The 12087-nt window shown below is 44.2% G+C and overlaps 2 protein-coding genes and 1 long non-coding RNA gene across 3 annotated transcripts; 1 reads left to right on the top strand and 2 right to left on the bottom strand.

Moving 5' to 3' along the window:
• Positions 1-486: 486 nt before the first annotated feature.
• LOC125538206 lies at positions 487-10430 on the top strand. Its single transcript, XR_007296272.1, has 3 exons — positions 487-1596; positions 2096-2164; positions 10212-10430. It is a non-coding gene; the product is annotated as an uncharacterized LOC125538206 (long non-coding RNA).
• On the bottom strand, positions 1967-7359 carry LOC125538204 (G-type lectin S-receptor-like serine/threonine-protein kinase At2g19130). The gene is made up of 2 exons (XM_048701483.1): positions 2421-7359; positions 1967-2216 (listed from the first exon to the last, which is right to left on the bottom strand). Exons 1-2 carry the CDS (start codon positions 4813-4815, stop codon positions 2131-2133), a joined length of 2481 nt encoding a protein of 826 aa, XP_048557440.1. The 5' UTR covers positions 4816-7359; the 3' UTR covers positions 1967-2130.
• On the bottom strand, positions 8481-12053 carry LOC125538205 (G-type lectin S-receptor-like serine/threonine-protein kinase At2g19130). Its single transcript, XM_048701485.1, has 2 exons — positions 8833-12053; positions 8481-8647 (listed from the first exon to the last, which is right to left on the bottom strand). Exons 1-2 carry the CDS (start codon positions 11222-11224, stop codon positions 8562-8564), a joined length of 2478 nt encoding a protein of 825 aa, XP_048557442.1. The 5' UTR covers positions 11225-12053; the 3' UTR covers positions 8481-8561.
• Positions 12054-12087: the final 34 nt, after the last annotated feature.

The following is a 12087-nucleotide window of genomic DNA, read 5'->3' as shown; positions in this document are numbered from 1 at the left end:
AGCGATCTCTAAGGCTGGTCATAATGATAGTATCATAGTTAATATCATGCATGTCAACTAGGCAATTTTGATGAGGTGTCATAGCATTAAATGAAGAAAGAGATGATGGAGTATCATATCATGACACCGTATCATAATAAATGATATGCTGCTTTGTGTCATGCATGACAATAAATAAAGTACTATATGATACTATTTTGAGCATCAGTACAGACACAAGCGCTCATATACACGCGCATACACTCACCCCTATGAACGCACACACGCACACCCTACCCCTATGAGCACCTTTAAGAGACTGAGCCGGCATATCATCTTGAGATTTACGAAGTCACCATAGTTGCCTTCGACGGAAACGTCTCCTCCCACTGAAAGCGCATCGCCGGAAATCCAGAAATAAATCCAGAAATAATGCGAGTATCAGGATTTGAACCCTGATGGGTTGAGGATACCACTGTCCACCTAACCATCTCAACAACAGGTTGGTTCGCAAGTACTACATGATACTAATATATGATAGGAAATGTCTAGGGCACATCTAGATGTGCCCTACTTATTGCACATTTAAGTGAGTGAATCAAGTATGAAGAGGAAAAGAAAAAAGAAAAAAAATATCCACACGAATCTCAACGTAAGATCAATGATATAGGACCTAGATGTGCAATACTTATGGCACATCTAGATGTGCTTTAGCAAAACTGTATATGATACTATGCATTAGGGAGGTAGTATCATATACTAGTACCCCGTTACAACCAGCCTAACCTGCGGCTGCGGGCCCCTCTCTCCTCTCGCTACGCCGGCGATGAGCTGCTCGTCGGAACTCCCCTCCCCCTCGCCCAGACTCCGACCAACTCTCCACTCCCGCCTCCCCAGCCCCCGCCGACTCCAAGCAGTCAGGCCTCCCGTCTCCACCCACCAATCATCGCCGCGCTATCTTGTCCAGCAACGCCTCTTCCGCCGTCGTGGCGCCACCCTGAAACCCCAAAGCCTCGGTGTCGTGATACCAAGGCCACGTTATCAGGGGCACACCACCACTACCCCGCCCCGAAATACCTGGGTGCCAGTGTCGCCACCATTGCGGCGGCGTCCCGAAACCCCTTGGTCTAAGGTAGTACAATTTCTGCCGCTCAGGGGTCACGGTCGTGGTGGTGGGATTGAACGCCCGGAAGGAGTGCGCTGACAGGAGCAGGAAGACCGGCGTGATCACCTACCGCAACTTCTCCTGTTTCCCGCGAGGCCTTCAGGCCAGTGTGAAGCCGGGAAGCCACACCACGGCTGATGGCGCCAATGCCGGACCCGGCGACGGGCCGCAGTGCCCACCTCCATCGCCGGGCTCAACAAATCTGGCCCCAAGCTTGAGGTATACGCCTTCTAGCTGCGGCACAACTATCCACTCTTCGCCGCATCCTGCCTGCATGCCTACTTTTTTCCACCTGACATTTGGTTGAATCGGGGATGAGCCCGGACCGCTGAATTAATTCTACCGAGGGACTCAGAGGCAGTAGTATACAAATCCACCTTCGGAATGAGGTTATGAGCAAGTGCCAATTATCTGTGAACACTTCGCCTGAAAATGGAGTTGCTGGTTTTCTGGTAAGTTTATGACAATCTTCATCTTTTGCTACTAAGAATTCCATAACCATGTTGATTCAACATGCCTCAACCACTGATTGTAGTTAAGACTAGTAATTTGCTACCAGAAGTTGTGGGCTAGCCTATTTAACTGCTACTAGTGTTCTGTCCTAGTCCAATCTGTCTTCTGTCAGTTTTCCTTTCGAGTATTTCATACCTTCTGCAGTCTTTACAGGGTTAACGCTCACTAATTAATTCTCTTTCTTCATCAAAATGGCAAAACTCCTGCCACTAATGGAAGAAAAAAAAGGTATCTGGATACAAAGCGGACAACGATCACTAGTCAAATCGTACTATATCCGTGCTTGCATCCATTTTGTAGAAGATCACGTAGACAACCAACCAATACTTTGATGAGAATCCAAATGATTGCTATGTATATTATACAACAATATATCCTGAAAAACCTTATCTCAGTTCATTTAGTTTCAGAAATGCTAACTTGCCACTGGTATTTCAGGGTTTAGACAATCACTGAAGGGAAGCTCTGCTCCATCATTGCAGCAACCTGTCTTCATGAAGCTCTGAGGTATGTTGCAGTTTGCCTGCCTCTTGTGAAGCTTGGTCCAGGTGCCCATCAACTACTTATACAAGATATTGCGGTCAGAAATGCTAGCAATGAATGGTGATGTTCCATAGGATTTATCGGTAATATAAAAAATGTACTTGTGACAAAACCTGAAGTGCTTAACATGTCTCTGTTTATTTTCTTGGATTCCAGGCTTCCAGCATGATAAATAATTGTTCTTGAATTAAGATGTTTGCGTAAATAAAGTCGTGCTTACATGTTGAATGTTGATTCCCTGCAATAGCTTGAAGTAGTCTTGGCATTGGGGGTATGTTGACTTCAAGAAGGCCTTCAAGACTTTGAACAACGTCACCCATTGTGGGTCGATCAAACTCGTCATCTTGAATACACCAGCATGCAATCTTCAAAGCTCTTTCCACCTGTTCCAAATGGGCATCGCCATGTAGATTGATGTCCACCAGACTCCCCACACCCCCCTCCAGTAGTTTGTTTGCAACTTGCACAGGGAAATAGACATAATCATCACCGGTTGTATACTGTCTACCTGAGTTCCTCTTCCCTGATACAATTTCCAACAAAACCATGCCATAGCTGTAGACATCAACTTTTGCTGTAATAACAGTTCCGCTAATCCATTCAGGTGCTAGATATCCAATTGTTCCTCTCATTGTAGTGAGAACTCGACTAAAATCCCTTCCGAGAAACTTTGCCATCCCGAAATCTGCTATTTTCGGAACAAATGACGCATCTAGAAGTATGTTCTCTGGCTTAATGTCGCAATGTATGATGCAATCCTGGCAACTATCATGCAAGTAGACCAGTCCTCTAGCAACTCCAAGAGCTATTTGATGCCTAATGCTCCATTTCAAAATTGTACCATTATTGTGAAATAAATGAGCATCAAGAGAACGATTTTGCATGTGTTCGTAGACAAGCAACCTACCGTCGCCCTCAGTACAAAAGCCAATTAGATTAACTAGATTGATATGCTGAATGAAGCCAATTGATCTCACTTCAGCTCTGAATTGCTTCTCTCCTTGGCAAGCACCATCAAGCCTTTTAACTGCTATGGCAGTGGAGTCATCTAGAAACCCCTTGAATACAGAACCAAAACCACCTGCCCCTAGCTTCTCGGAGAAGTTTTTTGTTGCACGTTGCAAATCAACATATCTAAACGCAATAATGCCCCCACCACCTTGAAGGTTTTCCATTCTATGAGCAGACAACCTCTTGTTCCTCTTAATCATCAGTAGCAAGAAGAGTGACAATAAACCGCAGAAAGCAACACTTGCACCAATTGCTGTGCCGATGATTATCCGTCTTCTGTTGCTTTCCAACCTTTGTACCTCTCTGTTGGCTAGGCGCATGTAAAGAGTGGCTTTGTTAGTATTTGTAGTATCATCACATTGTTGCTGCTTCACATTAATAATTTCACCATTCCAAATAAAACATCCATTGACACCATAGGAATATGCAGTGCAAGTGCAGCTGCCCATGCAAACTTCGGTACATTTATCTTCACTTGTAGCATCTTCTGTGCTGTGTCCGTTATTGGGCAATCCAACACATGTGATAGGGTAGAACCTGTCTTCCTCACTTATGCTTTTGTTGATACCGCAATCTAATGGAGTATTTCTCACACAGCCGCCTGTTCGATCATCTAGCTCCCAGTCACTAGGTGATCTTATGGAGAATCCTTTCATACAGTTGCAGAATGGAATTGTATTATCATTACAAATTGTGAATGGTCCACAAACAGCAAATACATCACATTGAACTCTGGGTTGGGCATAGGTCATCACCCAGTCTTGTGAGCTCTCAAGCCAAAGGAAAGATTTTGTTTGACCTGAGACATCCAACAGATGATGGAAAATGATTGTCTCGTCTAGTAAGTTATACGTGAAGTACTTCTCTTGGTCATTGTCGACAAATGTAAAATTTACAACAAAAGGGCCTGCCATCTCTGGTATTGACGGAAAGTATTGGCCGTTCCATACCCCACTCGACCAATATGGTATGGACGAGTTCAGCTGTGTAAAGATGTACTGATTGGCACCACTTGGGTCTAATTCTTCACCATATCTGCCAGGGGCTAAGTCAATCAAGTTCTTCCTAGAAACCAGACGGCGATTCAGACCCGTGACCTTGTTCCAACCTAGTTTTATACCAGGAAGGAAGGTATTTGTGGGGTAATCAAAGCTCTGCCACAACACATTTGATGAGTTCGAGGAGTTCTGTAGGATGAGGTTTCCGCTGTTCAATAGCGTAGCAATGGTATTGTTGCTTGTGGTATTCGTGTGGGTAGACCAGATGATGGACATAGTGACTTGGTTTAAGATGACGAGGTTGCCATCACTGGATATTATCAGCTCCGATGTGGTGGTGTCTGTAACTGGGTTATGATCGTTTGCTACCCATACCGGAGTTAGCTTGGGGACGTTGTTGTACCATATGCCTAGGTACCAGTTCAGGGTGTTGTGGGAGGACTTACTGCCTGTCTGGAAGAAGCCGAGAGCAAACTTGCCGTTATTGGAGATGATCCTGTCGTTGCCGACAAGTGCTTGCCTGGATGTAATGGCGTCCATGGCGGCAGAACATCCAGGGAAGTGTAGGGACAAGAAAAACCCGAAATAGATGAGGAAGAGATGCATGCTGAATGGCCTGTAGAGCTAGCCAAACATCAAGAAGTTTGGTTAGAATTGGATACTTAAAACACTGGGCAACACCAAACGTCATGGTAAAGTCAAGCCCTCCCCTCTATGACCGTGATAGATATCCCTAATTTACTAATCAAGTGGCATGCCATCTTTGCTAAATCCAACACTTGCAGAAAAAGGAATACGTGGAAAGTGGTAGTTGACCACATGTTGCACACTAGATTAAAAAAACAATGCCTGATTGTGACAAGATGGCTAACCAGTGCACTTTTTTCTGTTTCGTTGGCCTCATCCAACATTGTGTTCTCATCCTCTCAAATTCTTGCATTTGTGATTTTCTATGGGAACCAGGGAGGAAGGGACTGACCCTCACCTCTCATGTTTGCTACTATAAAAGCGTAAAGACGAACAAAGAATATAGAACAATGACTTAGAGGCACCACTGCATGTTTAAATGCACCACATGCATGTTTAAATGGCTCAATCAGCTCCAGAAACAATGGAGGTAACTAATGAATAATACGACAGCTAGGTCTTGGATGACCTCAGTAGAAATACCAAGTTATGGTGTCAAGTTATGGTGTAACCACGGGTGACACCATTGAATTGTGCTGACCTGTTCACCATAGGCCACTTTCATGTTTAGCTGGGTCAAGTCCGTGTGGCTTCCTTGTGACACCTGGAGCTTCCCTTGGGTCGACTGTTTCTCTGCATCGAAGATTTATGACATCTCCCTCCAACACGTTTGAGCTCCGATTTACTCTTCCTAGATATGGAAGTCGAACTGCTCATCCAAGCTCAAGGCGTTTGCTTGGCTCCTTTTGAATGATAGGCTCAATCCTAAGGACTTGCTCGAACGATGACACATCCAGATCAATGGAAGTTCTAGTTGCATTTTATGTAACGCGGGAGATGTTGAATCCTGCTACTACCTGTTCTGGAAATGCGGCTTCAGCACAGATTGCTGTGCGACTATTGATTCACCCCTCAACTCTTACCAGTGGAAGGCATGATTATCCAGGCTAGACAGAACTTCAGCTAGTCCTTCAATGTTGTTGCGTGGAACATATAGAAACAGAGGAATGCTAAGATCTTTGATAATATCAATCCAAGTTTAGCCTCCTAGTCTTTCCTTTTCAAGAGAGACATCTTCCTTCTTTCTTACTGAGTGAACGCTGAACTTGAGGCTCCTCTTAGGCCATGCCTTGTTCATCTTGCTACGCCTCTTCCCCTTCCTCTTGTATATTCCTCTCCCCACTCTCTGTATATACTAGATGACACCCCGCGTGTTTCTGCGGGAGTTGGTTGCAATATATTTCGATGATATTTGGTTGTATAGAACAGGAAATTGGGATTAATAATATGAGAACTGAAACTGAATATATATATGATTTTATTGTATTTGATTATTGTGTAGTTGTGAAACATTTATTGAATACAAGTAGAATAATAAAATAGAAATGGCTGATCCTTTTCCCATGCATGGTTGTATGTTGAGGTGTGCTTTTTCCCATGCATGGTTACACATCGAGGTGGCATGTTTGCATATGTTGACAGAAATAGGTTAGTGGGGATCACCTATTTACTCCCTCCGTTCCAAATTAATTGAAATTCTAGGTCTGTCCTAAGCCAAACTTGTTTAAGTTTGACCAAGTCAGAAAAATGTGCTAACATCTACAACACCAAATTAGATTTATAAAGTATATTTTGTACTATGTATATTTGATACTTTAAATCTTAGCATATTTTTCTTTAGACTTGGGACAAATCTAGAACTTCAATTAATTCGGAATGGAGGGAGTTGTTATATAGGATTTCCCTATTGTAAATATATCTGATCTTTAATTAACTATTACTTTTGGCTCTTTCCTACAGTTTTATTTCAAAAAGTATTGCATTGTTCACGATAGACACATGCTGTGATTAGCTGCAGTATCTTGAGGGCGACTAGCTAGTACCACAACCTGTATTAATTGTTCAGCATAGCCAGTATATTGAAATGTGTATATCCTTAGGCCAGCAGTTAGGCAGGCTGCTGTGGTTTTCTTTGTCAGGTAGCACGTCTACTCCATATAGAAACCCTGTTTGCAGCATACCTTGTTAAGTTTCATACATTATATTACTTTATATATAAACCATTGTGAATGGAAGTTTTGATTGATGTGAGCTGGGATAAGATTGGGAAACGGCTTAGGAAAACTGACGAGGTAGCAAGCTATTTTTGTACAACTAATGGGTGCAGAGAAACTTATATGCATGCTTGGTCATATACATGCCATGTTAGTTTCAGGCAAAGCAATTAACATCTTAACCAACAAGTAGAGGTCTCTCAGTGCAAAGAGATCATACATTTTACAAACGGTAAGTTCATTCACAAGATAAGGTCCCCTTCCTTTCCCTTAAAAAAAAAAGGTCCCCTTCCTTTGTACTTCATCATAGATTTTACATTTTGCTAACTTGTGCGCGACATTCTTCTCCACTTCTAAGCTGCTTCGTGTTTTGGACGTTTTCTGGCAACCTGATGTCCGCCATGCTATGTTTTTAAGGCGACGCTTTGCTTTAAGGCGCTGGGGGGGCGCCTCGACGCCTAGGCGCCTAAAGCGGACATATTTGCAAAGCGCTGGGGGGGCGCCTCGACGCCTAGGCATGGCATGAAACCTACCACTGAGATCTACTCCGTTTTGTTGCTACCATAACTTAGTGGAAGCCTAACTGGGACCAATAAACAGGTTCTGGTCAGTTACCCTATGCCTGGCCCTGGCAGTGGAAGTCATGAGTGAGTGAGAATGGACTCTCACTGCACCACTTTACAAGTGCGACTGCACATATCTATGGGCGTTGCCAGAGGATATGCAACCTTGCACTGGTAACTACTTCACACCTGCAAGTTCAGTTTTGTTATATGATGTGGTGATCTAGATGTCTAGCTATCAACCTATCACAGTGTTCCACAAGTGTCACTTGGGGTTTTGTTATCTAAGAGTGAAATGTGGGTCTCCATAGAAACTCTAACCCTAGGGTTTCGTTTCACTCGCTCGCGTACAGAAGGTTTGAAACTCTAACCCTGCTGGATCTTAATCTCCTGCCCATTGCTCTAGAAAAGCTAATTCTGGATTTCATCTGCGACTTAAACAATTGGATTTGAAATTCGATACCACATCCCGCCAAACCAAAAACTGCCAACGAATGTAGGGGATATGAGAATGGTGGCTTCTTGAACAAAGGCTCTTTGCTGCTCTGCAACTTCTCGATGACCGCAGTGCAATGCAACATCTTCATATGAGAGCACTGAACCAAAATGCAGTGTGGTCTATTGGAGGCCTCCACTCAATCTTAAATGTCATATTTAAGCCTTTCTATATTCTTACCTGCCATTCGGGATCCTTGTTTATGTACTGAATAGCAGCTAGATAGAATTCACTGTTAATGTGATTCATCTAGTCAATTCATAAACTTCCCTTCCAGACTTCGCAATATTAGCACCTTTTTTCCTTGTATTTTTATTAGGGCATGTACAACGCCATCTACTCAGCCATCTGTAAGGCATGACACGTAGGATTTTTATCTAGGTGGAGAGAGAGAGAGAGAGAGAGAGAGAGAGAGAGAGAGATGCAAGCTCCTTTTATCAGTTCATACAAATTAGTTATCAAAACACATGCTAAGTTGTCACTGTCATTTCATGATTTAGACAATCACTGAAGGGAAACTCTGCTCCATGACTGCAGCAACCTATGTTCATGTCATGGGTGAGCTGCCTGGTGTGGCTCACTGCCTCCATCATCTTTCTGTCCCCCCTCCTGTGAAGCTTGGTCCAGGTACCAATCGGCTGCGCGTACATAAAAAAAATGATGCAAGTTAGGCATGCTAGCACTGAATATTGACATACCATAGGCTTTTATCAGTATTATACCAAATGTAATCATGACACATCTCGCCGCTTATATTCTACAGTAGTATTTATAGTAAGCTATGCTTGGATTAGTATATTTGTGCAAGTACGTTCTTGCTTACATTTCGAGTGTGCATTCCCTGCAATAGCTTCAAGTAGTCTTGGCATTGGGGGTATGTTGACTTCAAGAACACCTTCAAGATATTGAACTACTTCACCCATTGTGGGTCGATCAAACTCATGATCTTGAATACACCAACACGCAACCTTCAAAGCTCTTTCCACCTGGTCCAAATGGACATCATCGTGCAGATTGCTGTCCATCAAACTTCCCGCACCCCCCTGCAGTAGTTTATTTGCGACTTGCACAGGGAAATAGACATCATCGTCATCGGTTGTACACTGTCTACCTGAGTTCCTCTTTCCTGATACAATTTCCAACAGAACCATGCCATAGCTGTATACATCAACTTTTGCTGTAATAAGAGTTCCACTAAGCCATTCAGGTGCAAGATATCCTATAGTTCCTCTCATTGTAGTGAGAACTCGACTAAAGTCCCTTCCAAGAAACTTTGCCATCCCAAAGTCTGCGATCTTTGGAGCAAATGATGCATCGAGGAGTATGTTCTCTGGCTTAATATCACAATGTATAATACAATCCCTGCAACTATCATGCAAGTAGGCCAGTCCTCTAGCAACTCCGATAGCAATTTGATACCTGATGCTCCATTTTAAGCCTGTAGCATTACTATGAAATAAATGGGCATCAAGAGAACGATTTTGCATGTGTTCATAGACAATCAGCCTCCTATCACCCTCGGTACAGAAACCAATTAGTTTAACTAAATTGATATGCTGAATGGTCCCAATTGATCTCACTTCAGCTCTGAATTGCTTCTCGCCTTGACGAGCACCATCAAGCCTTTTAACTGCTATTGCAGACGAGTCATTTAGAACCCCCTTGAATACAGAACCAAAACCACCTGTCCCTAGCTTCTCAGAGAAGTTTTTTGTTGCACGTTGCAAATCAGCATACCTGAACATGATAATGCCACCATCACCTTGAAGGTTTTTCATCCTGCGAGCACACATCCTCCTAGTCATCAGTAGAAAGAAGAGTGACAACAAACCAAATAGAGCAACACTTGCACCAACGGCACTGCCAATGATTATCCGTCGCCTGTTCCTTCCCAACCTTTTCACCTCTTTGTCGGCAAGGCGGAGGTAAAGAGTAGCTTGGTTATTGTTACCAATATCACCACATCGTTGCTGTTTCACATTGGTTAATTCATCATCCCAAACAAAACATCCGTTGTAACCATAGGAATATGCAGTGCAATTGCAGTTGCGCAGACAAACTTGTGCACATCCAGCTACATTTGTAGCATCTCCTATCTTGCGGCCATTGTCGGGCAAACCGACACATGGCAGGGAGTAGAACCTGTCTTGCATACTTGTGTTTTCGTTGATTCTGCAATCTAATTGGGCATTTCTCATGCAGCCGCCTGTTCGATCTTCTAGCTCCCAGTCATCAGGGGATCTTATGGAGAAGCCCTCCATACAGCTGCAGTAAGGAAGCTTGTCCTCTTCGCAGATCGTGAAAGGCCCACAGATGCCATATACATCACAATGGTCGTTGGGGTTGGTGTAGGCTGGTACCCAATCCTGTGCACGCTCAACCCACAAGAGTATCTTGACCTGACCAGAGTTATTCAGCGCAAAACGCATGATGGTCGTGTCATCCAGCAAGGTATATGTGAAATACACCTCTTGTTCGTTGTTGACGAACGTAAAGTCAATCAACTGGCGGCCTGACATCTCTGGTATAGAACCAAAGTAGTGCCCGTTCCATTCTCCACTGGACCAGTATGGCATGGACGAGTTCAGTGCTGCAAGACTGAACCGGGCAGAACCGTTCTTCTCATGCAACTCGTAAACATACATCCCAGGAGCAGGGTCTATCATGTTCTTTCTGGAGACAAGACGGCGGTTCAGGCCGGTGACCTTGTCTCGGCCAAGCTTTGCGCCGGCGAGATGAGTATCCGTCGGGTAGTCAAAGCTTTGCCACAAGACATGAGAAGAGTTTGAGGTGCTTTGCAGGACGAGGTTACCGGTTTTCAGTAGCATGGCTCTAGTGCTGTTTGCTGTGGTGTTGGCCTGGGTAGACCAGATGATGGACTTGGTGCTCTGGTCTATGATGACCAGGTTCCCGTCGCCGGAGATTGCGAGCTCCGGCGAAGTGGCAGGCTTATCTCCGTTGGCCACCCACGCCGGAGTGAACTTTGGGACTGTGTTGAACCATACGCCCAGGTACCAGTTGGAAGCATGGCGCGAGGACTTACTATTCGGTTGGAAGAAGCCCAGCGCGAACTTGCCGTTGCTGGAGACGAGCGTGTCCTTGCCGGCGAGCACCTGCCCGGCTGAGATGGTGTCCGTCGCGGCACGGCAGGCGGGATTGCGCAGGGGGAGGAGCAGGAGGAGGCCGTAGGCGACGACGATGATCGGGTTCGGCATGGTGGTGCGAAGAAACTAGAGTTGCTGCTCTATTTTTGAGACGAGGAAATGCTGCCTCGGCGGAAGGGAGCAAGCATGATAAGGAAGCCAGCCACACGACAGCAGCCGTTGGGGTACAGTAGAGTGCCGGCCGCCTAGTCGTCACGGCTTTAAAGGACCCGAGTACGACTGGCTTTAAAGGACCCGAATACGACTGAAATACTGTATATATGTCGGCGGTTGTCTGAAGGTCCGATAATGTCTGGATAGTGCCGCAGTCCTCGGGTGGAGAACGGGCCAAACCTGTGCTCAACGGCAGAAATTGCCTTCAGCCCTTCACCGGTGGGAGCTGGGACGTCATTACTCTATTAATTACTCCTAGGTACTACTCCCTCCGTATATATACATACTTTAGTGCGTTTGTTCACTCATTTCAGTCCATATGTAGTTTATATTGAAGTATCCAAAACATCTTATATTCATGAACGGAGGTAGTACCCTCCGTTTTTATTTACTCCGCATATTAGAGTTGACTGAAGTCAAACTTTGTACAGTTTGACCAAATTTATAGAAAAGAATATAAATATTTAGCATAACAAATCTATATGATGTGGAAGTACATTCAACAACGAATCTAATGGTATTGATTTGTTATTTATATGTTAATATTTTTGTCTATAAACTTTGTCAAAGTTTGTAAAGCTTGACTTTGACCAAAACTAATATGCGGAGTAAATAAAAACGGAGGGTCTTATCAAGGAGTGTCCCAGTATCTTGAAACTAAAGGCTGGGTCGATTAGTTTGGTCAAAAAATTCTTGCCTAGGTGACGCCCACTGCAGCGAAATTAAGGCAATATCAGTTGTCTGTTTATGTGATGAAAATA

This window comes from Triticum urartu, chromosome 2 (genome assembly GCF_003073215.2).
Source record: "Triticum urartu cultivar G1812 chromosome 2, Tu2.1, whole genome shotgun sequence".
Classification (NCBI taxonomy): Eukaryota; Viridiplantae; Streptophyta; class Magnoliopsida; order Poales; family Poaceae; genus Triticum; species Triticum urartu.
Note: the sequence above shows the minus strand (reverse complement) of the source record. Positions and strands in the feature narration are given on the sequence as shown.